Source organism: Crocuta crocuta, unplaced genomic scaffold (genome assembly GCF_008692635.1).
Source record: "Crocuta crocuta isolate KB4526 unplaced genomic scaffold, BGI_CrCroc_1.0 scaffold260, whole genome shotgun sequence".
Classification (NCBI taxonomy): domain Eukaryota; kingdom Metazoa; phylum Chordata; class Mammalia; order Carnivora; family Hyaenidae; genus Crocuta; species Crocuta crocuta.
The window spans coordinates 3,788,295-3,813,733 of NW_027527525.1; the positions used below are offsets into that span (position 1 = coordinate 3,788,295).

At 47.3% G+C, this 25,439-nt stretch overlaps 1 protein-coding gene across 5 annotated transcripts in view; it reads left to right on the plus strand.

The window, feature by feature from the left end:
* MTSS1 (MTSS I-BAR domain containing 1) overlaps positions 1 to 25,439 on the plus strand; it is a 163,968-nt gene that overhangs the window by 9,831 nt on the left and 128,698 nt on the right. For all 5 annotated transcript variants that reach the window (XM_077764317.1, XM_077764303.1, XM_077764312.1 and 2 more), the window contains exons 2-3: positions 14,339 to 14,400; positions 18,584 to 18,657. In XM_077764317.1, coding sequence (XP_077620443.1) covers positions 14,339 to 14,400; positions 18,584 to 18,657 — 136 coding nt within the window. The remainder of the gene's footprint in view (positions 1 to 14,338; positions 14,401 to 18,583; positions 18,658 to 25,439) is intronic.

A 25,439-nucleotide genomic window follows, 5' to 3' on the forward strand; every position in this document is an offset into this window, starting at 1 on the left:
AAAGTCTTGCCGAGCTGTGATGGTAAGGGAGAAGAGTTGCTTCTGAAGGCCCATCTTTTTCTGTCTACATTGTTTGAATTCTCCCTTCTTTTCCGGAATGACCGTCTGAAAGTGGCTGTATTTGCCTCTAGCCTGCCCTACGGCAGCAGCTTTGCAGTGATCTTCTGTCTCTGCCTAGGACTTGGCCATACTGGGGTTCTTCCTGCCTGCCGACTGTGGCTCACCTGCCTTAGCCTGGCTTCCAGGACGCCTGCAGTGTGGCCCTAGCCGAGCGCTCTGTTGCATGTGTGGTGTTCCCATCCTAGAGCCCCTGGCTTCTCGGAGCACACCCGGTGCCTCTCATCCTTGCCATTTGCCCTGCTTGGCAGACTCTCTGCATTGTTGTCTGTTGAAATCTTTCTCATCCTTCAAGGCCCCCCTACAAAGCACTTTCCTTTCTGAGCCCTCTTCTTTCTACCAAGCCAGATAGCCTTAGGCATTCTTCACGTTCTGTGTTGATTCTATCTAGTATTTGTACCTTCAGCAGTTGCCCTGGGGCTTTGAAGCCTGGCTCTGCCACTTCCTAGCTAGATTACTCTGGGCAAGTAGCTCAACCTCCCTGAGACTTGATTTTCTTAGCTGTGAAATGGGCGAAATAATACTTCCCTCTTAAGGTTGTAGAGGCTCAAATGAGAAAGTACACGGAAAAGGCTGAAATAGATGCTAAACAAAATGCTCTTGTGGACCTGTGTGAGCTACCCTGGTGGTTTCTGGCAGAGCGTCCTGCCGATAACAGGACTGAGATGTTTCAGAAAATACAAAAAACCTGTATCTCCACTTCGATAATGCAGTAGAGACCATATATGCTTTTCAACTCTCAGCATAATAATTTGAGAGAACACGGTACACGTATGCAACAGATCTCATGATATGCCTGCTGTGTACACACAGGGCAGAGATACACCTGTGAACAAGACAGATAAAGTCCTGGCCCTCAGTTGTTTTGTCTAGTAGAGGGAGCACACAAGCAGCAGGATCTTGGGGAGGACCTCTGATTTTCATTTGGAGCTGGAGGACCGTGTCAGGGGAGGCTTTGGTACAAGTGACAACTAAACTGAGAACTACAATTTATTTTACCTATTTAGTAAGCCTTTCTATGGCACAACCAGACACTGTACTAGTGCTTTACAGATGGACTCTTCCTCCTCCCAACATGCCAGGTATTTCCTGTATATCTACAGTGAGGTAGTTACTGCTATGACTCCCATTTTACAGATGGAGAAAGTGAGGTGCAGAGCAGTTAAACCATTTGCCCACCCCTACAGCTAGTGCGATGTAAGGCTGGGATTTGAACCCAGGCGTCCCAGGGTCTGTGCTTTTCCACCGTGGGCTGTCTCTGAGATTCTGGAATGGGTGTGTTTCATTGATGTCTTTGACGATTGCCTTGTCTGTACCTTTAGGACTCACGATGAACCAGATAAAGCCTAACAATCTAGGCTCTTCTCTGAACTGCTTCAAGAAGCTCAGGGGGCCTCTTTCTATTTAAAGCAGAGTTTGACCCAGCCAACGTGATATTGTTGGGTGGTTGACTCACCCCATGGCTGCCTCTGATTTGTCAGCAGAGGGAAGTAGGTGGGGGGCAGGCAGGGTGTGAGACCTAAGGTTCTGATGCAGCTGTTGAAGGTGACAACCACGAGACACATGTTTGTTTTGCTTGAGGAACCCTCCTCCCTGCCCCCGCTCCATCGGGGTCGCCCCAGTAACGGCTCTGCACTCCACATGACTGAGTGCAAAACAGGAAGGGGGCATAGTAGGAGGCTGGAGATGCTTCGAGATTCGTTTCCAGGGAGACCTCCACTCTGCTTCTGAGGCCTGGCTTGCTAGAGCCCCGCTCCGGCAGCTGAGCACGGAGTCATTAAGGAAGTCTTTGAGTTTGGTTTAATGGTCGCTCTTTGTTTTGAAGTGATTGTTTACTGTACCTTCAAAGCCAGCTCTCCTGCAGGATGTGATCTCCGGCCTGGATAATTGGATGAGGCACCCCAATAGGAAGCAAGGAGCGGGGAGCAGAGCCAGGATAGCCCGCTGGTGGCCAAGCCTTTGGCATCTGAGCACTTGAGGCTCCGCCCGCTGCTGCTGGAGGGACCAAGGTCATCTTGTAGCCAGGAGTAGATCTGAAGCAAGGGTCCCCTGGAACCTGGCCTCTTTGATGTTGTGCTGGCCTTAATTAGGGACACCCTAATTAAGTCACTAAGGAGAAAGCTTATTTCTTAAAAAAAAATTAGCAAATGTTTTGAGAGCATTTCATGAGGGATTACTTCTCAAAGATTATGCAAGCAATATGAACTTAATGGAAAAAAGACTAAGACGCTTCAGTTAAGTAAAAACTAGAACTCGCCCATAACCACTTGATTACAGAGTGGGTTACATACGTACGTTTCAGACAAAGGTTCACGTGGCCTACGCCGTTCCAGAAAGTTCCTTTTTTCACTTAGCTTTGCACTTAACGTTGTCTTTCCGTGTGTGTAATTATAAGCCATGTCAGTTTTAATATTGTGTGCTGTTCCATTGTTTTGTGTACAGTTAATTTATTCAGTTGACCTGTATCTGAGTTCAGACTGTATGCCAAGTTCTGTGTTAAGTGCTAGGGGTACAGGAGTAGATAACATGGACACAAGTCCCTGCCTCTTGGAGCTTACATTCTAGGGGAGTGGGGACAGATGAACTGAATAAGTTACTTCTTTTGTATATTAGAACGGGCAAAAAATGGAGCAGAGGTGATGTTGTTTTTTAAATAGGGTGGATGCGGAAGGTCTCACAGAGAAGGTGACCTTAGAGCAATACCGTATGGCATATGTGGAGATACCAGGAAGAATGTTGCAGGCAGGGGGAGAGCATGCAAAGGCTTTGAGAGGGATGCCAGGTCCATGTGTTGCGTACGGATTCGTGTTTAGGCTGTGCCCGGTTTTTCACTAATTATAAGCAACACTGCAGCAAGTATATCCTTGAAGCTAGACACTGATCTGCATTGACAGTTTCCCCTGAAGGATTTAGCCTGGGTCAAAGGTACGCACTTCTCAAGGCTTTTCAAATGCATTGCCCAGTGCCTTTCAGAAAGCACGCGTCGGTTCACATTCCCCTGTGTGGGTGCTGGTCACCAGGGATTACTTCTCAAGGAGCCAGACTTGAATGTTGGGACTGAAAATTGCTGAGACCACGGCTTGCGAAGCCTCAGAGGGACTGGGCGTCTTATCTGGGGTGGTCATTCTCCAGTCTTGCTGTGTGTGATTTTAGTGAGAAAGTCTGAGTCTCCCCTGGGTGTTAAATGCAGGTGTCTGGGGCCCTCCCCAGAGACTGTGATTGTGTAGCCCTGGGGTGAGGCTCCGACATCTGTAGTTTCAGCAGACATTCCTGGTGAGTTTCTGGTGGTTGTGATTATACCAGGAACAGGTAGAAGTGGGGGGTGGTTTGGGGGCCACCCTGAGCGACCAAGAGCCTCCTGTGCCACCATCGCCATGAGGCTCTCCCTGCTCCCCTCTCCCGTGCCCCCAAATTACACCTTCTGGAAAGTGTTCCAGTTGACCAAAATGACTCCCAAGCCTAAATGTAGCATGGTCTTTTGTATTTCCTTTGCTTTGCTAATTTTTGTTTTTTAAAGGTCAGGTATTTATTTTGGGAGAGAGGGCGAGTGAGCAGGGGCGGGGCAGCTGGAGAGGGAGAGAGAGAGAATCCCAAGCAGGCTCTGTTGTCAGCCCAGAGCCCAAAATGAAGCTCGATCTCACGAACTGCATGATCATGACCTGAGCTGAAGTCAAGAGTGGGACGCTGAACCGACTGAGCCCCCCAGGCACCCCTTTGCTAATTGTTTCTTTGGCAGGGGAAACTTTCTCCCTTCTTTATCTCCTTCCTCTTTGCCAGGAAAGCTCCCCTTTGTCCTTGAAGACCTAAGTGAGGCATCTCCCACCTCCAGAAGCTTGCACCACCCCCACCTTCTAGTGCTTTATATTTAGAGTGTGGTGCCATTTGACTGGTGGCTCACACATCGATGCTCGTACTGGCTAGAGTTCTTCAATGCTTTGGCCACTAATCTCTGTGTGGCTTGCACCCCACTCCGTGCCTGTACACAGTAGGTACTCATTAAATGTCTGAGTTAGGGTGGCTGGCCTTGTACGTTGACTCCTGAAAATAGCAGTCCCTATTCATTGAATTCTAAGTGCTGGTCACCCTTCTAAGCACTTGCATGATTTTCCCAGCCCTCATTGCCATCCTTGGAGGTGGGGATTAGCATGGGCATCATTTACGGATGAAGACAGGGCAGGTCCGGGTGACTAAGTCACCTAGGTCACCTAGTGAGTAGATCTGAAGTCTTGCAGACTGACTCTAGAGCTATGCTTTTTTTTTTTTTTTTAACTTTTAAAAAATGTTTATTTTGAGAGAGCATGTTTGAGCAAGGGAGGGGCAGACTGAGGGGGGAAAGAGAGAAAGAATTCCAACCAAGCTCCATGCTGCTAGTGCAGAGCCCCACACAGGGCTTGAACTCCTAAATCATGAAAATCATGACCCGAGGGGAAATCGAGTCAGACACTTAACTGACTGAGCCACCCAAGCACCCCTCTAGAGCCATGCTCTTAACCTCTACGTCACTCTGGTCCTTTCGGACACTGGGGTACAGCTGCCCACCGGGGCGCTGTATCCAGGCGAGGCAGAGGGCGTGCAGTGGAAAGAGTACATTGAGAGTGGTGAGTGTAGAAATACCCAACATGTGATTGCCTCTTTGGTGACCGCCCACCGGTGTCTTTCCTAGCAGCCTGGGGTGGGACTTGGGGGTGTGGAGAAGGCACTGTTTAGTGGACGGTGTTTAGTCGAAGTGTGCACAGTGTGGTGAGGCCACTGCTCCCCGGGGTGGACTTGCAGAGTCAGGTTTGGGGTTGGGTGGAGGCAAGTCAGAGAGGCCACTTCCAGGGAGCGGCGGGTGAGCACAGGTGCGCGAACAAGAAATAATGGTAACGATCCCCATCATTTTATAGGGTGTGTAGGTCACCAAGTATTTTGTTCACTGTCTCATGTGGACATTTATACACAGGAATAAACAAATGGAACAGAAGCTTTGCACGACCTGTAGCGGGACAAAGGTGTGGGGGGGCAGATAGATCTACATTTGTTATTCTGGGGAGGCTAATCTGTAGCTCTTGGGTGAGAGCCTCCAGCCCCTGTGCAAGGTGGTTAGATGTTGAGTTCATAACTGTCCAGTTGTGGAGAAGCAGTAAGTTTTAGGTGAACGTAAAACTTATTTATTTTTTTAAATTTTATTTTGAGAGTGCGCGAGTGAGCAAGCGTGCGCATGTGAGCAGGGTAGGGGCAGAGAGTGGGAGAGAGAGAATCCCAAGCAGCCTCTGCACCATTAGCACAGAGTCTGATGTGGGGCTCGAACTCACGAACCGTGAAACCTTGAGCTGGCCTGAGACAGTCTGAACTAGACACTTAACCGATTGAGCCACCCTGGTGCCCTTGGCACATTTGCATTTTTTAAAAAGTTTTTTATTTATTTCTGAAAGAAAAAGAGACAGCATGAGCAGGGGAGGGGCAGAGAGAAAGGGAGACACAGAATCTGAAGCAGGCTCCAGGCTCTGAGCTAGCTGCCAGCACAGAGCCCAACGTGGGGCTCGAACCCACGAACCGTGAGATCATGACCTGAGCCGAAGTCGGACGCTTAACCGACTAAGCCACCCAGGCGCTCCATTTGCATTTTGAAAAGAACTGGGCAAACGTAGGAGGACTTCATGATATGAACTGGGTATGAGGGCAGACTTTCCCCTGACCTTAGGTGGATTAACTGTCTGTGCCTTATTTTCCTGTGGAAAAGGAAAAGTGTTAAATACGTGTCTTCATAGGGTTGCGCTGAGAGCCCTTTATACTCTCTCAAATACTATGTAAATGTGAGATGGGCTTCCTCATGATGATCATGAAATAAATTTGGACTCCTAGGTGGCCTTATGTGTGTATCTGAAATCATAAAGGAAATATGGCAGTACAGATGGGGGGGTTAAATTTAGGGAATAGGAGGGGAGAGGAGAGGGGTTCGTTTTCATAGAAATGATAGAGCATAGTAGACACACCAATTTTGCGTGTTAAAAAATGGTTCTAGAACAACCCAGGGGTGCCAAGAGTGGCTTTGTCGCCACATGGCTGGCACCGTCCAGTACACCTTTCCACATCTGCCCTGTCTAGTACTGTAGCCACTAGCCACATGCGGCTATTGAGCACCTGAGTGAGGAGCTGAATTTTATATTTTATTTAACTGTAATTGATTTCACTTCCCGTCCACGCAGCTCACTTCTATTGGAAGCATCAGGATGGACAAAGGAATGCCTCTTTGTAGAAAATGTAAAAAAAAAAAAACCAATCATACTTTGAAGATACAGTTGACATGTTTGTTTGGTTCTTCTTTCATTCCCAGTGGGGAACCTCCCAGCGCTAGGGGAAGAGGAAACTTGATGTCCTTGACTTAAGGAGGGTGTTCTGGTTACACGTGGGTATGTTTGTGAGGGCGGTGGGGTGGAGGAAGCACCTTTTGTGGTTAAATCTTCTTTTCACAGGAATATTTATTGCTGGTGAGCTTGGGCAAGTGGGTGAGGGTGGGCGTGTGAGGAAGCAACCATTGATTATCCCCAAGGCTGTCATCCACTTGATGGACAGGGATAATTAGTGGATTAGGCAAGCCCCAATCAGAGAATAAAAGCCCAGGAATGGTTTTTATGATGGATGGGCTTACACAGTGCCTTTCATCTGCGGGTCTTGGGGGCCCTTCCTCTTGCAGGATGGGGTGGGGAAGGGTGGTTTGGGGGACAAAGCTGTGACAGACAGTCAGGGGCCCTGTCCTTCATCCTTCACACCCACTTCTGGAAGCCGCAGATTTCTTCTACCAGCATGGGGTCCAGAGGCACTCCTGTTCAGGTCAGAAGCTTCTTCTGGAAGCTTTGCTTTTTATTTCCCTGAAGGCTGAGCTCAACAAGGGGTGACCTAGAAGGCTGGGGAGGGATGCTGTGGGCTGCAATGTCCAGGCTCACCCTGAGGAAGTTCCCACAGACCTGCCCTGGGGACCTGGTGGCTAGGGCAGTGAGAGCAGCAGCCTGTAGACACGCTCCAGACAGGTTCTCTGATCTGGCAAGAGCAGATCAGTCCCCGCGTCCATAGAAAACCTGAAGATGTGATCAAGTTCCCCATCATCATACCGCTAATGACCGCACCCGTGACCATTTCCGGTTCATTCCTATCAGACCTTTTTCAACATACAAAGGGCTTTCCTTTGTTTTGTGTCTTGTGTGGTTTTTTCTTCCCCCAAGTGGTTGAGGGTCATGAGCATTTCTCGGGTGACAGCAGAGCTCCCCTGGAGCATTTGCAGTTGTAATTGGAAGCTGTGTATCGAGGGGAGGCCTCGCACCTCACTTTGTGGACCAGGCAGGACCCAGCCTGCCTGCTGAGTGGCTGTCTGTAGCCCCGGGGCTAGGCTGGGCAGTCGGGTCTGCTCATCTGGTTGCTTACACTCCCCGGAATCAGGGTAGCACTTGGGTCACGATGTCAGTCTCAGCTGCAAAATAATAGCAGCATCTGCCTTCTCAGATTGTCGTGAGCGTGTAATAGAGTGTGTGTGCAGCTGTGCTCCTCAGTGCAGAGCTGTGCTCCCAGAGCAGCCTCAGCCTCACTCACACGAAACCTGCACCCCCCGGGCCCACCTGGCTCCAAGGGAATCAGAACCTGTGTTTTTGCAAGATCCCCAGGTGGTAGACACAATGTAAGTGAAAGTTTGAGGAACGCTGATGTGGGCGCCTGGCACCAAGCAAGTCTTCAGAAAATGGTGGCGCTTCATGATGAAGATGTGACATTGACGTCATCAGGGTGAAAAGAGGCGCCTGGGGCTTACCCGGCCGGTGGTACCCTGAGGATCGTGACCGCTGGTGAGCCAGCCTCCATCTGCCATCTTCTGACAGGACAGAGGCCTTCGAGCTGGAACCCTGCTCCCTGTAGCCTGTACCCCGCACCCCCCCAAGCCCTGTTCTCTTCTCAGCTAAGCTGAATGCTTCCTCCCTGGGAGAGGCTCCTCCGGCTCTGGCTCCCTCTAATCGCCCCTTCTCTGACCACGGCTCCCAGCTCCTCTCTGCTCCCCGTGTGGCAGCGTGGGTGTCTCATTCCCTCCGCTGTCCCCTGAGGTTCTGCTGTCTGAGGGCTGGGCTGGGAGAGGCAGTTGCTGCATTATTTATGGGGTGTCGTTAACCAGCCTTGCCGATGGGTTACACACAGTTTATTCTTCTGCTCCGTGTGTGGGATGCCATCCGGGCCTCTGTTTAATACAAAACACAACCAAGCAAAACAGAACCCCGAGCCAAAACGGCCACGGGCTGAGCCCTGCGCCCTGCATTAGGCAAGTGGCCTGTCCAGCCTTCTGGCTGTGGGGAGAGTGGAGGAAGGGGAGGGAGAAGAATAGAGGGACCTGGGGGCGTTCCCAGAGCTCAACCTCAGGGGAGGGGTGAGGAAGCTGACTCGTATATTTGTTTAAGTGGCCACCAAACTCTAGGGGAAGTTGACAGATTGGGTGGGACTTTTTTTTTTTTTCAGAAGTAAGAAAATGACTTCAGTTTCCTCCCCACTCCCTAAGGGACCAGGCTGCCGTTAGCTATGTGACCTATTAGGTTCTCGGGTCACCTAGGTGATGGGGGCTTTATGTCACTCACCATCTACCTGGACTTCTGCTGTCTTCTTTGTGGTTAAACTCTGACCTTGCTCTTGAAGCCTGCTCACGGTCACCTTGTCCACCCTGCCCACACTGCAGGTCCCCGGCATAAGTGTGTCACTCCAGTGTCCCTTGGTGACAGCCCCCTTGTGTCCTCTCTGCTTCCCTGTATGTGTGCCAGCCGTTGCTCTTACTAGAAATGTTTTTCCTTCCTCCCTCCGTTCCTCTGTTCTGGAGCCCAGTTTGGAGGAGGAGACTCAGGCTCACAGATGGTGGATTGTATGATGTGAGGAAAGCAGGTGCATTCGAGAATGCTTTGGAAGAGGTGACATTTGAGCTACATGGTGATGGCGAAATAGGAGCTTTCAAGATTGTTGAATCCCCTTGGAGGTCAGAAGAGAGAATAGCCGTCAGTAGTGGTGTGTGTAGTGTGGCGAGCATGGTGGGCCGCCCAGCTGGTGGATGCAGAGGTGGGCGCTGTGGCCTGTCTTCAGGGAGACCCCACCTCTCTTGCTGTAGGAGGCAGTCTTGCAGCTTGATTAAAGGAGGGTCCTCTACGTGTTTGTAAACAGGCTCCTTTTCTCTTCCCGTTTCTGTACTACGAACTTTCCCTTTCTCGGAATCCAGTGTGGTCTGAGTTCGATTTTCAGCAAATTGCCAGGGGTTCAAAACCTCCCCTCCCCTCCAAAGAAAGTCAAGTGGTTCCGGGGAGAGGAGAGTCATGTTCCTGTTACCTGTGACTTTGGACTTGGCAGAACCCGGGTGGGTGCATGGTCTTATTTTTTTTAAATTTCGGTCTGTCTGGAAAGTTGTGAAACTTTTATGTGTTCTCTGGCGGGCCCCACAGTGGGGTCTGTGTGAAGACTTTCTCACAGTCCCGGGAATGCGTTCCTAGGGACCTCAAATGTGACCTGAGCCCGGTCAGAACCAGAAGCCTCAGAGGGAAGCTTTTGGGGACTTCTTGGTGGGCGGTGCAGATCAGAAAATTAAGGACTGTGTTGGAATTGCTTTCTGAAAGGGTTCTCAGTGGATACTGCATCCTGATTGCAGCTTTCTTTTGAAATTTGAGTACACTCACTTTGGCTCAGCCTTAGAGTCTAGAAAAAGCCAGAGCTTTTTTTCTGTTATCTTTAACACTTTGTTCAAATTTCTTCTCTTTCCTTTCTCACTTCCTGCAAGATTGTGAATTTTAGTAGTAAAACTACTTTTAGGTGGGTAGAAACTTTTTTTATTTTTTTTTACCTTGAAAGAAACTAAAAAAAAACAAAAACAAAAACAAAAAAACAAGCCCAGATCCAGAACAATCCAACGTCCCCTTGCCTTTACATTTTAATAACATTTACACTTTTTTAAAAAATTTCTCAACAAGGAGGCTTTTTGTCTTCTGTTCTTAGAAGTTCTTTTCTTTTTTTTTTTTTTTAGACTCCATTAAATTATATATTGCCTAAAACAGGTGGGCCTGACACTCTTTGATAGACTGTCGAATATCATTAAATCAGGAGCGAGCTGCTTTCGGAAGCCTTCCTCTGACTGAGTGGGTGTTCGTGGGTGGAGAGCCATGTGCTGCACCCCTTGACTGGAGAGGGGACCCTCCTTTTGTTACTAATTTGGTAAAGACTAAAATGAGGCTCCAAGCGGTGGGGGCAGAGAAATAGTTTTTTTTTTTTTTTTTGAGTGCTTTGAGCAGTTGATTTCAGGCACATCCACGTCGGTTTGAGTACTCTTCCTGCCATGTATTTGGGGGTGGCGGAGACTATGCTGACACTGACACCCAGCTGGTTAACGGCCGTGAGCTGCAGCTGGTTCTGTACTTCGGACTGAGAATGTGGGACCCTAGCCTGGGTGGACAGTCTGACTTTGAGTTTCACATCTCCACCGGCCTCCTGAGGGGGATTGCACACCCTTGGTTCAATTCTGTCAAACGTTCATTGGACAGTGACGGAGTGCCCAGCACTGCCCTGAGCACTTTTGATGTCTGATCTCAGTGACTCCTCACACCAGCCCTGAGAAGGAGAGACTTATCCCCTTGTGGAGGTGCGACGACTTGCCTGAGTGCCACGGTTCAATCCGGGAGATTGGATTCCCGAGTTTATGTCCCTTGTTCTTTCCCTACAGCCTTTCCGTGTTCAGTGATGTGAGTGGTCAGGAATGATGATGGGATTGTTTGTTTTTGTTATTTGTCATTATAAGGAGCAGGCCCTGAGAGGTAAAGTGACTTTCCCTAATACTTTACTGGGCAGAGCCATGGCTGGAAGTCAGGACTGTGTGTTCCCTGTGCTGGCTTCTTGCCATTCTGGCATGTTCTCAGTGAAATGTGCCTCACTTTTTTTTTTTTTTTTTTTTCCCTTAAGAAATATTCTTGGGGCACCTGGGTGGCTCAGTCACTTGAGCATCCGACTTTGGCTCAGGTCATGATCTCACAGTTGGTGGGTTCGAGCCCTGCAACAGCAGGCTCTATGCTGACAGCTCAGAGCCTGGAGCCTACTTCAGATTCAGTGTCTCCTTCTCTCTCTGGCCCTCCCCTGCTTGTGCTCTGTCTCTCTCTGTCTCTCAAAAATAAATAAATGTAAAAAATTAAAAAAATATTCTAAATCATCTCTGTGACCTTCTCCAGGGGTCCCTGCATAGGAGTGGTTGGTGCTGGGAAAAGGAGGGCCCAGCACTCCTGGCCTCCTTTATGTCAATGAGCCACCTTTTGGCTAGAAGTTGGTGGTCAGTTCATGTGAACATCTTCAGGCTTTTCAGAAGAGCTTCTCATACTTTTTTGTGGATGTGAAAGAGAATAAAAGGTTAGATGAAGCTGTAATTTGGTTGCTTTGAACTCTTAGGTGCTTTTAAGGATGCTAACTGATGTCTATCTGGACGGAGATCTCCAGTGGCCAGTCAGAGGACTCTGATCTCAGCCCTTACCTCTTTAATTACTTGATGTAGATGTAGAAGAGCATTCATACTTGACAAGAAAATGGTAAATATGTGAGATGTTGTAACTGGAATTCCCCACAATGTCTTGATGGGCCTGAACGGTAGCCTGAGCTGTCAAAGATTGACTCAGCGTAAGTTAAAAGAAAGTTATGTCTTGAGTAGAAGCAGCCCACTGGGGGCACCGAGACGAGATGGAGGCTGTGGGGCTTAGCAGGACGGGCACAGGATCTGTGCATGGGTATTGGTGTCATAGCTGCCACCTGACCTCTGTCAGGAGCTAGTCAGACAGGATCCCTGGGGTGCGGCTTTGCGTCCCCTGGGAGCAAATTGTCGCTTGTCGCTTAGGGGAATAAATCCAGACACCTGCATTTGGGCCAAGCAGGTTTCAAATGCAGAACTGATGGATGTGCTCTTGCAGCATCTAGGGAACAGACTTCAGGCTCTTCTGGGTGGATTGTAAATTCATGGTGTTTTGTTGCAAAAGCCCCTAGTTTGATCTGAAAATTAAAAAAAAAATGTAATGACTACTGTTTTCATAAAAATGATACATGACCCTTACTTAACACACACACACACACACACACACACACACACACACACACACACGGCCATGTAGGAAAGTACAAACAAGAAAGAAACCTATTGGTCCAAATCTTAACTTCTAGAAATAGCCCATTTTAATTTTGGTAGAGAATTTTTCCAGATATTTCTGTGCACATTTTCAGACAGGCTTGATACCTACAGAAATGTATAAAGAGGCAGTTTTATGACAAGATGTAAAACAAAAATATATTTAATTTTACTTTCATGTAACAGGATTGAAACTGAAGTGAAGTAATACTGAAGGGGTTACTGAACTTCACATGATGATTTCTTCTCCAAAAGAACTTCGTTTTTCAGACATCCCTCTAAAGCAGTGGTTCTTTTTTTTTTTTAGTGTTTATTTTAATAGATAGAGCGAGAGAGGGCAGGAGAAGGGCAGAGAGAGAGAGGGAGAGAGAGAATCCAAGCAGACTCTACTCTGTCAGCACAGAGCCTCACATGGGGCTCAAACTCGTTAACTGTAAGATCATGACCCGAGCTGAAATCGAGAGTCAGACTCTCAACCGACTGAGTCACCCAGGTGCCCCTAAAGCAGTGGTTCTTAACCAGGGGATGATTTTGTCCCCTAAGGTCCATCTGGCACAGATGCCTGGAGGTATTTTTGGTAGTCCCCACCAGTGGCATCTGTGGATGTTTCTGGCATCTCATGAACCGAGGTCTAGGATAGGGCTGGACACCCTAAAGTACACAGGACAGCCCCTTCCCCACCGAAGAACTGTCTGGACCAAAATATCCTCAGTGGCAAGGTTGAGAGACTGTATTCAAGGGTGAGAAAATAAGACTGTTAAAACTAATAGGAAGGTGAAACCATTATGTTTTAGCTCAGTTGCAGTTGTAGACTATTCTGATTGGACTTTTGCAATGAAAGATGAGATGATTAACTTCGTTAGAGTTTCTCTCTCCTCTCCTTAAACAGCAAAATCAGGAGGTGGCCCGTGTTAAGTCCATCATGTCCGTGTTCATAACACTTACGTTCTGTCCTGCAATGATCACTCTCTATGTTTAGTCTTAGTTCTATGTTTAAATGATTGAGTGCCAAACTCTACTTCTTCTTCTTCTTCTTCTTCTTCTTTTTTTTTAAGTAAACTCCACACCACACATGGGGCTCAAACTCACACCCCTGAGATCAAGAGTCACACGCTCTGACTGAGCCAGCCAGGCACCCCTCAACTCCACTTCTTTAGCCATGGTTTTTCCTTTCATGGGTTTATTTTGTGTCACCTGTTGGTCAGTTGGCTGCTTGATCTTAATACACATTTAATGGGTAGGGAGGTGTCACAGTCCACTCTGGTTTGCTGCAGTCAGAGTCGTACTTGTAGTTCTGAGTTTGTGTCTGAGCACCGCACGTGCAAGAGCAGAGAGATGCCATGCAGTGTCCCCGTGATGCTGCAGGGGCATGAAACGGGCCCATGTAGAAGATGAGCTGCCCTTGGGAAGGGAAGGGAAAGCTGTAGATGAATGTGCTGGTTATCCTCTTACCCTACGGAAGCAGGATTGGCCTTCACTCTGAGGGTGCCCAGAAAGTTCAAGCCAGTGCTGCATGGACACAAAAGACGGGGTGTCAGAGAGGTGTTGAGCTCCCTGTGAGCTGAAATGTGGTCGGGAAACAACCTGTTGTCATGTTGTATGTAGATGTTGGGTTCAGGCCACCCACTGAGTGGCCGTACTTAGGTATCTTCTCAACCTTGAGATTCTGATGGTTCCCAATAGCTGCCTGCCCTGAGAGGGGCTCTAGTCACTCTGGTTCTCTCCTCCCTATCCTTTGTGATAAGGGTGAGAAAAGCCACAGCCGTAGTCAGGTGGTTCAGGGAAGAGCCTTACACCATCTACTACTCAAAACGCGATCCATCCATATATGTGTCAGATTCTGTTCTAATTGTTCTAATTGGTGTTTGTAGTATTTACAGGATTACCTGGCCTGAGCACATTCACACCCCATTTCTGAGCCAATACATTTATATATAACCTGGGCAACATACCCTAGACTTCAGAGGAAGAGAGCACACACAGATCATTGCCTGTGTAATTGGAGTTGGGTGTTCTGTTATGGTCTTAATCAGATGTCTATCACAGCATGCCTTATTGATCGATGGCTTTGTTTTGTCGTAGGGGAGCTATCCAGTTTGGGAGGATTTCATAAACAAAGCAGGAAAGCTACAGTCCCAGCTTCGGTAAGTATAGAAGCATGTCGTCCCCAGAAAAATGGCAACACCCACAGACAAAGGATGGAATAGGACAGTCCAGGATGCAGATTGAGGTTAATTTTGGAAGCGTTACAGGTGCAGGAGCATGGAGTGGGTTCTAAATTGAGCATTGCCACTTCTTAGCCTTATGTCTTGGGCCCTGATTCCCATATGTAAAACTGAACTATCTGCCTCCTTCCAGAGGAATTTGAGAGTCAAAATGAGCTATTATATATGTAAGGTAATAATGGGCAACGTTCATGTAATGCTATGTGCCAGGCATATGTTAATTAAATCTCACAGCCCCAAGAGGTAAGTAGAGTTATTAGCCTCCATTTACTGATGAAAAAAAATGAGGCACAGATAAGCTAAACAACTTGTGCAAAGTCACATAGCTAGTAAGTGCCAGAGCAGGGATTTGAACCTGTGTCTGGCTGTGAGGTCCATTCTGCTTACCACCTATCCTTATAAAGAGTTTACCACTTAGAGGCACCTAGGTGGCTTAGTTGGTTAAGTGTCCGACTTCATCTCAGGTCATGGTCTCACGGTTCATGGGTTCGAGCCTCGCGTTGTGCTCTGTGCTAACAGCTCGGAACCTGGAGCCTGCTTCAGATTCTGTGTCTCCCTCTCTTTCTGCCCCTCTCCGCCTCAAGCTCTGTCTCTCTCTGTCTCAAAAATAAATACACATTTAAAAAAAAAAGTTTACAGCTCCTTGTTGACTACTGTATCATTCCATTTGCGTGAAATATCTGGAAAACGCAGATCTGCAGAGGCAGATGTAGATTGATGGTTGCCTAGGACTCGTGGAGGAAAAGGAGATGGAGTACAATTGGACACGAGGAATCTGTTTGGGGTGATGGAAATGTTCTAAAATTGGCCTGTCTAGTGGTTGCAGAATTCTAAGTTTACTAAAAAATTGTTGAATCACACACCTAAAAAGGTTGAATTTTATGGTATACAGATTATCCTTCAATAAGCTAAAGAAAAACAAGATCTAGGGTCGATCGGCGCTAAGGGGCTATTGTTGCTTTGTCTTGTGCTTGTTCATGTATTATTTGATGTGAGATAGAAAACTTGTCAGCATCTCGTTATGGCTGTATGCTTTTAAATCAGTGGGGAGAAAGGCTACCTACTTAGTGGGTGCTCCATGAGGGATGGGCATTTACAAAAGCAGTCATTTTCTTGACTCCTGTTCATGGCATAAGAGGGATGACATCAGTTGTTTTGATTGTATGGAGGTGGTTTTCCAGAGGACAAAGCAGGTAGGTGTTTTCTTGGATAAAAAACCACATGGATGACGTGACACTTTTGGTCCTTTGTGCGTGGATGTCAAGGGGTACGGCCCAGAGCTTTAACCACAGGACTGGACACTCCATGGCTCCCCTGTAGATCAGGAGAGAAGAACTTCAGAAGGATGGCTCTTTCCTCTTCCATTCTGTCAGCTTTGTGCGGCCCGGGATTTCTATCCCACGACCTGGGATTTCCCAAGCTGTCATTGGTCTTACAGACTCCGGAATACAGTCCCTTCTCTGCTTGTCAGATCCTTTACCATTTTGCTGCTTAAGAACTTGTCAAGACTTTCTGCAGGGTCGGCTCCAACCTCTGCTGTCTGACTGCAAGGCCCTGCAGAAGCCTTCACCAGCCTCACCTTATCCAGCTACATCTACCCACTCTTCTCATGGATTCCAAATAGTCTCCATCCTGTAGGTCCCTGCTGGAGTCAACCAGTGAAACATTTAAGTACCACCCCCCCGCCCACCACCCTGCTAACGCATACACTTTTTTCTTAAATATCTTCCTTTAATTATCTGGCAGCCTTTTCAGGGTCGACCAAGGAAAAGATTCTCTTCCCCTTTTACCAAAGAGGAAGCCAAAACTTAATTATATGTTTAGTACAGCTAATTAGTTATAGTAAAACTTTAAAGCAGTCTTATCCCCACTAGTATAAAGTACATTTTCGGGGCACCTGGGCGGCTCAGCCGGTTAAGCGTCCAACTTCAGCTCACAACATGATCTCACGGTTTGTGGGTTCGAGCCCCGTGTCGGGCTCTGTGCTGACAACTGGCTCAGAGCCTGGAGCCTGCTTTGGATTCTGTGTCTCCCTCTCTCTGCCCCTCCCCTGTTCTCTCTTGCTCTCTCTCTCCAGAAATTAAAAAAAAAAAAAATTAAAAAAAAAAAGTACATTTTCTATTTTTTAACAACTGTTTAGGCCTCCTGAGGGCAGGGACCATTTCTTTATTTTGTCAGACTGGTGGTGCCCAGCTGAGAGCCTCACGCACATGGTTTGGTGTTGTGTAGTAAAGAAAGGATAAGAAGACTGAGGGAGAGGCAGAAAAGTGGGGAGCACATATACCGAATCACTCCTTTGTGCTGCCCCGTCAGAGAACTAAGGTATGACAACAGCAGACCATGAAATAGGCCTCATTGGAAAGCAGTGTTTCAAAGCTCCTAATCCCTCACACTTGACCACCATCCTCCTTTTGATTGGAGCCCTGGTGGCCGAGTAATATGCAAGGCACCTCTACAGCTGGCTCGTTAGATTGGGATGATTGGCATTGACTTGAATGAGAATAAATCCGGCCATTGTGTCAGATAGTAACTGTAAATCAGAATGAGCTATTTATAAATCCCAGGATGTTTGATAAAGCTAACTTTTCCAGGGTTTGCATTTGATGTCAACTCTTTGAAAAATATGCTTCAAAGCGGTTTTTTCTTTCAGTTTTGTTCCGTGTGTATGTCTTTTCTTTTTTTAATTTGAGCAGAATGGTTTTTTTTGCTCTACTGGAAGATATCAGGCCTCATTCTGCAGTTGGGCGCTAAGGGACTGTTGCACAGGTTTTCCCAGGGACCACTTCCAGCATCTTCCAGAACCTTCTGTGTTGGAGCTACAGTTGCTGAGGTTTAGGGTCACTTCTTTGGTTCCATCTTGAACTCCTTACTTTTTTAGTTCTTACTCTGACATTCTTCCTTTAGCAGCTCTGCATTCTTAGGAATGCTGAGTAGAGACAGCATTCCTATGTGAAATACTTGGAAATGAGCTTCGGGCTCCATGCATGATCATGAGGCCCACATGTGTGAGTCCTGAGGCTGGCTGGCTTGTTCTCGTTGTCCTCCACCCTGGCGTGGAGAGGTGCTTACTCTCCATTGGATGACGTCTAGATCACAGTGCTGGGAACTGGTAGACCACAGAGTGCTCAAGAGGATGTGAGGAACTCAAAATAATTTCTAGGACAGCAAATGAGTGTAGTGACTTCTCCCCGGTGTCAGCTTTGAGGAATTCAGAAGATGCAGTTGAGATAGCATTCGAAGGTTGAAAAAACAGTGTCTCAGTTTCATCTTAAGTGGGACTTGGGGGGAAGGTCCCACAGCCGGGATCTGGTCGTGCAGTGGGGCGAGCGGGGGACTGTGTGTCCTGCTGGGCTGCCGCTTCCAGTGCTGGGTTGAACTGGTGATCTTTTTTTTTTTAATTAAAAAATGTTTTTAAATGTCTATTTATTTTTGAGAGAGGGAAAGAGAATGCAAGGAGAGGAGGGGCAGAGAGAGAGAAAGGGAGAGAGAGGATCTGAAGCAGCCTCTGTACCAACAGCTGAGGCCCGGATGCACTCATGAACCGTGAGATCATGACCTGAGCGAAAGTCAGATGCTCAACCGACTGAGGCACCCAGGCGCCCCCAAACCGATGATCTTGAAAGTCACTCTACTGGTCTCCGTGCTGCCGTCTTTAAAATGAATGATTTGAAGTAGAGGATCTCTCCAAGATTCCATCTCCCAGTCCGTGTCCATATGCTGTTTTCCTTCTCTAAAATTAATTTCACCTGTACCATTTATAGTTGTTAATGACGGCTCTCATTTAGGTGAAAACACCTGTATTTTTTCCTTTGTGAAATCTTGCCTGGTAATTACATTATACCATCAGGTGGCATGATGGGAAGACTTGCCAAACGCACCGAATGAGCTGGGTATTTTTGGGAGAGAGTGCTGATATGAGGAAGAAATGCTTCCAGCGGGGAGGGGGAGGAGTGGGCCTGCAAAGCCACTGGCGGTTCACATCCCGTACAGTTGTTTCTCCTAGAAGGTTGCATTCGGTTCTCGCAGAAATTTTAACCCTTCGGCTGTAATGAATTTGCTTGCGTGAGACATTCCTCATGCTTTTGTTATGTTTGCGTTTTAGGACCACAGTAGTAGCAGCGGCCGCCTTCTTGGACGCCTTTCAGAAAGTGGCCGACATGGCCACCAACACACGTGGTAAGCAGATTGTGGGAGGGGCCCAGCGCGAACCGGATTCGGCGCATGCGCTCTTTCTTCCCCTTGGGCGGCTTCGCGAGCAGAGACAGCTTAAGTTATCAGAGCTTAGCTGACTCCCGGGTTTCACATCCTGGGACATTCCTTGGGAAGTTGCAAATAGTCCTTCCGACCGTGAAGCCTGTGAGAAGGATGGACACTAAAGGAAAGGAACCACAGTTTATGCAGGAGGTGGCTTCGTGTGTTGTTTTGATCACTTTTAATGACCTGCTGGTGGCAGAGCCTTGACCTCTGTGTCTGGTTGCAGCTTGTTTTTCCCTTCCCACACGGGTTGTCCTAAGATTTTCCTTATTCCCTTGTGGGGAGGGCGGTGACAACGATGGGATGGACCATTTCTCTGCGAGGAACCCGTGTGTAAGTGGTGTTCTGTCGTGTCTGTTGGTGTGTCTCCCACATTTGTCTGCAAACCCCTGGAGACTGTGACTTAGTCAGGTCAGAACTCCCCCGAAATAGTGCTTAGGTCGCAGCAGGTGTTTAAAGTCGGTTTCTTAAATCAGTGAGCAAAGGGGACTGTTGTGCGAATTTTCAGTAATATCAGGGACTGCTGAATCCTACAAAAGAGCAGTAAAAACATATATAAAGAAGAAGGTGAAAGTTCCTATATCCACCACTGTTGTTAAAAAGACAACATGACCCACAACGTGGAGACCTCTGTTCAAAGAGGGGTGCTGTCCAGCCAGAGAAACTCTCTGCCTCTCTTTTTTTTCCTTTTGCCTTATATTTGGGGGTCTACTTGTACACCGCCTGTTCTCTTCATCGTTACAGTAACGTTGGAAAACATGGGTGTTGGGGGCAAGCGTTGAGGGGTTGCCCTCAGTCACATGAGGGTTTAGTTTCTCTGATACACCTCTACCTCCAGTGGGTTTCGGTAGGTACCCCTTTACTGTAGGTACTTAATTAAATATTCAAATGAACGTGCAGTGAGAATACTTATCATTCGTTCAAGAAGCTTGAAACCTATTTTAGGTACCATTATGGGACCACAAAAACCCAATATAGTATCTGTTCCCCTTGCCCTGGAGGGGCTCGCAGTTGAGTAGGTTGGGGGTGGGGTGGGAAATGAGATGTGCAAATAAAGGGTTTCGGTGTGGAAGGAACATGCGTGGTACAGTACTAGCGATGGACCAGCGAGCTGAGGGAATATTGAAAAGTGAGCGATGAGCTCAGCTCAGGGAGTCAGAGTCCTCCCAGGGGCGGTCTTCTTTCTCCTCATGTCCAAGATGCCAGCAGTGTTTCTAAAGGTTCCCTAGGAGAATGTGATGGAGACACCAGAGCGGTGGTTTGAAGAACTTGATCTGGTTTGCCAACTCGATATGGGTCTTAGCTAGTATCTTTCTTAATCCCCTAAAAGATGATGACGTTGTTGACCTGTGTCCGTTATATTCTTCATACTTGCATATTCTAAAGACTCTACAACCTTTAAGGCAATAATCACCACTGTTAGTGTTTTTGAGGCTGTTTTGTAATATATTCTTTGGCAGCGTCTAGCACTGCACCCATCCTTCTAGAATAGCCATCAGAATGTGTCTTAAAAGAATTGCTGTATTATTTTCAAGAACTTAGATAGCTGACACTGATTTTTGAGGCTCTGTGTTCCTTAATCAGGTCTTATTCTTTTAAGATTGAATTACCGATTGGACCCTAAAGGATGGAATAGAGCCGCATCCCCTGGTTTCTTGTAATGGGTTGTGGCGGGAGCTGAGGTTCCAGAGGCTGTTCCCTGAATGGTTCTCAGTGGGAACCCGGGAGCCTGCACGTCTCCTGGTTGCAGGGAGGAAAAAACAGAGCAATCATCTGTGGGAGAAGAGCGAGAATAGCCTCTCAGTGGTGGTGACAGAGGCAGAGCCAGAGCTTGGAGGTGATGTACTTGGCAAAAGACAACTAATGTCACAGCAAACAGACCCCTGCTTTGATATATTTTTAAACCATTTGATTTCAGGTCAGTTTTAGCGATGCCAGAATACTTTACATCTCACCACCTCTAGCGTCCATATACATGGGGTGGGACGTTTCCCTTGGGTGGGAGAACTCTCCCGTGACCTAAAAAGGGTATGGTGGATACAAAGAAGGTATATTTTATGCGGATGATAAGAGAGAAGCATGAAGGTGCTTCTTGTATGTTCAATAAGTGACAGAAGCGATCTTTTTCTAAGTTATTTTTTACTTACAAATCGAAAAACCTAGAACATGGGCTTTTGTTTAAAAAAATTCATAGAAAACAATGCATGAAGTAAAATCTATCTTCCCAGTACCTCCTTGCAGCGACTAGAATGAACGTCGTATGTAGACTTTTTTTTTTTTTTTTGCATATGTAAGTACGTCCAGGAGGGAAAAAGCTAGCTGCAGAACGATGTGTAGAAAGGCACAGGGAATTCAGCACATGTGGGTGATCCAAAGGAGCCCACAAGGAACTGGTTCTCCTGCTTGTACTCTCCAGTGCATTGTAGTGCTCTTTCCACATCCATACCTGTGGGTCTGCCTCGTCCTTTCTAACCCCCGAATGGAATTTCGTTGTCTAGATACAGAACAATTTTCTCATTCTTCGGTTGGTGGAAATTTAGGGTATCTCCATTTATTTGCTGTTACAAGGCTCTCAGCAATTACTGCCTATGTATATATACATCCTTTGGGAGATCTGTGTGTGTGTTTACTAGTGTGTGCAAACGGTTTTGGTCAACAGCAAATCTACTTGGACTTGACGTCATTATGGACCGTGACTCTAATCTATGGTTTGCAGTTTGATATCTGCTCTCTACAAAGTCCAGTTTTTTGCTTAGAGCTTCTGGAAGTATTTTTTTGAGTCCTTCTTGTTGGAAGTGATAGAAGGGAATTTAAGGGCATCTTTTTTGGTCAGGCATCCAGAATCTCAAGTCAGCATGCCTCTGGTTTCCAAAATATTAGCATTCCGTATTGTCTCCCAAAGCTCTGAAATTCATCTGTCCTTTTTAGTGAATATTTTGCACTAGCTAATAATATAATTTACGTAGGAAAAACTCTTAAAGCTATTCACTTATAAGAACAAAATTACTCTAGTCATTATATAACTACTGTTAAGTAGAATGTGGAAATATGTTTAGGACTCTATTTTGTTCGTTATACAAATGTGTACAAGTTGGTACTATGATGTGCATATTTAGGTTAATAATTAAACTATAATGGAATTTAAGGGTTTATTAGCACCATAATACATAGTGCAGTTTCATGTTTTGTTGATTTTGCACTCTGGAATGAATATACAATTTGCATTTCGTATGAAAGTACACCTTTGTATTTAACATGAAAGTATACCTTTTCCTACATTACTGGCTCCAAGGAATTCTCGTCTAGGCATTTGCTGTGCATGGAATGCTAGACTTTGTGGAGCAGGGTTTCCATCTCCTTCATGTCCATGATGGGCCAGCAGATGGCCTGTCATAGGAATTGAGAAATGTTTGAACCGACTGGTATGCAGTTGTCTGAGTGACTTAAAAATAAAAAGAAAAGGACTACAGGGTTGTGTTCAGGGGCTTCTCAGTCCTGGGCAGCAGACGCACCGTATTGGGGGAATAGCATTCCTGCGCCTGAGTGTGCCTGGCACACTGGGCCCTGTTCCCTGTTTCATTGGAAGGCAGGGGTACCAAACTGATGAAACCCTCTGCCTTAGTCAGCACTGGCCCTTCGCACCACTGCATTGTTTGCTTGTGTCAGCAAGGGCCTTTGAAGAACATAATGCTATGTGACTTTCATTTTTGGCTGCCTCTGTGTGTCTGTGTAATTACCTTATAGCTCTGGAAAGCCATCTCAGGGCTGTTTACATAATGATACACCAAACCCCGAGTGAGGAGTTTAAGATTTTATGAAGAAAGGAAATGGATCCCCAGCTGACTAGATCATCTTTAATGTCCAAAAGCCTTTATGCATCGCTTTAAAAAGAAGTGGGCAGGGTTTCAATATTGAAAATCATGATAGCTAACCTTTATTGACCAGTACTGTGGGCCGGGCTCTGTTCTAAGTATATCACGTATGCTGAGTCTGTTCTCACAACAGCTCGTGAGATAGGTTCTCATGGTCTCCATTTGAGATGATGAAATTGGGATGAAGAGAACTTGACTTAAACCAAGGTTACATGGCCAGTAAGTGGTAAAATGAGTCTGGCCCAGAGCCTAAATTTTGACCAATGAATTACAGTTCCTTATGTAAGGAGCTTTCTGGATTGGTGTAAGCTTATATTTGCTTTTCAAATTACTTGATCCTGAATGCATTCATAGGGTCTATGTAGCACCTTGGAGTAACCAAGATTGGGAGCTATGATGCCTGGCTTTGTCTTCTGGCCTTGCCAGCTATGACACCCTGAGTAATACCGCCCCCCCCGCCCCCCGCCCCCACCTTGTCCACAAGGGATACATTCCAAGACCCTCAGTGGATGCCTGAGACTGGAGATAGTCCCAAACCCTGTATGGACTGATTTTTCCTACACATACATACCTATGATAAAGTTTAATTTATATATTAGGCACAATAAGGGGCACCTGGGTGACTCAGTCAGTTAAGCGTCATACTCTTGATTTTGGCTCAGGTCATGATCTCCTGGTACGTGAGTTTGAGCCCCATATCGGGCTCTGCGCTGACGTCACAGAGCCTGCTTAAGATTCTCTTCTCTCCCTCTTTCTCTTCCCCTTCTCTCTCTCTCTCTCTCTCAAAATAAAAACGGGCACAGTAAGAGATGAACAAAAACTGATAATAAAATAGAACAATACTAACAATATACTATAATAAAAATTACGTGAATGTGGTCTGTCTCTCAAAATAACTTACTGTCCTGTACTCCCCCCTTTCTCTTGTGGTGATGGCAGATGACAAAATGCCTACGTGGTGAGATGAAATAAGGTGAATGACGTAGGCACTGTGACCTAGCTAGCCTTAGGCTGCCCTTGGACCTTCTGACAAAGCCGAGGGCCCTCCGCTTCCAGACGGTGGCTGACTGTGGGCCACTGAAACCACGGATAAGGGGGAGAGCTACTGTATATCCACTCCTCTGGGCTTTAATTTCCGCAACTATAAAAGGGGTTTCCCCGGGACATAGGGTCCTGGATGATCACAAGTAACCTTTCTCAGCTCTAATATGCTACGATTTTTAAACCTCATTTGGTCCTATTAAATTCATAAAATATGAATGAAGTTGGACAGTCTAAATTCTCTCCTCTAGGCTATCTTTAGAGTTTCCAATTTTTGCCCTGGAGACAGGAAGTGGAGGAAGCAAAGTTAAGCCCCGGACAGTGGAGAAGGGAGGGTTAGAAGAGAAAAATACAGCACACCCCCGCCCCCAACCCCAGACTTACTGCGTGTGCTTGAGAGAAGGTGGAAGCTGGAACTTTGAGGACCACCACCCAGGTCCGCACGGTCGGGAGGTGCTCCTTAATCAGGGAGCCTGGGTTCTGTGCTGAGGTTCTGTGCCTCCCTGCAGAAAAGCCCTGTGGCTCACGCTAGATAGAGCAGTAGTGGTTCTCGCAAACATGTTACGTGTTTCTAGTGTATGTCCCATGTTTTAGTGTACATTTGTTCAATGCCAGAGTCTCCACACATGGCTGCGTGGATCATAATCACCCGGGAGGTTTGTTTTAAAATTTTTTCATCTATTTTTATTTTTGAGAGAGAGAAAGAGAGAGTGTGAGCAGGGGAGGGGCAGAGAGAGAGGGAGACACAGAATCCCAAGCAGAGCTGTCACCACAGAGCCCGACGCGGGGCTTGAACTCACAGACCATGGGAGATCATGACCTGAGCCATAGTCGGAGGCCCAGCCGACTGAGCCACCCAGGCACCCTCAGGAAGTTTGTTTTAAAAGACAGATGTCAAGGCCCTGCCTGTGGAATCAGAATAACTGTGTAGGACCTGGGAGTCTCAGAGTTTTTAAAGTCCCTCAGGAGATTTTACTCCCCGGCGAGGTTTGTGCCTCTTGCCTTGAGCCACCTGTCTGGTACCATCTCTGCCAGGGGCTGGCACTTCCACCCACAAAGAAATGCTCACGGTTCCCTGAAACGCTTAAAACCTTTGAACTGTGTCTGCTGGCCTGTGTGCATTCCAGACCTGGAGTGTCCTCACTCCATCCCCGTTCGCCTCCTTTAGATGCTTGAGGATTTGCTGCCGGTCTTCCAAGAGCTGGGTAAACAGTCACATCACCAGGGACAATCATGCCCGCAACGTAGAGTGAGACTTCAGCCTCAGGGCCTCTGTGGTCCATGTTGCCGCCAGCTGGTGTGCCTCACTGTGTCATCACCACCCCACCCCCCACTAGAATGCAGGCCCCTCCAGGGCAGGCCTGCGCCCTGCTCCTCTGAAGAGCGCGGGCACCTAGATGCTCAGTGTCTGGCATTGGGCAACATGCAGACAGTGTTTGATGAATGAATGCGTGAGTGCATATAGCAGTTACCACACTCCCTCGGTGCCCTAGGTAGATCTGGGTGAGACGGGTTGTCCTGGTGGGGAGGGGGGCACGGCAGGAGGCTAGCGGGGTGGCATCTTGGTCTGATTCCAGTTGAGGATTCAGAGTTCAAATTTTGATGACCCCTCCTTGAGGTCGAATCTGGTGGAATGTGTGACTTGATATATCATGCAGCTGAGGAGGGCCTCGCAATTCCTTGATGTAGTCGCAGGAACGGCAGGTGGGGGAAAGGCTGAGCCCCGGGAAGAGTGGGAACCTTCCCTTCTAGGAGAGGGGTGCTGGCAAGCTGTTTCCAAGAGGCAGCCGG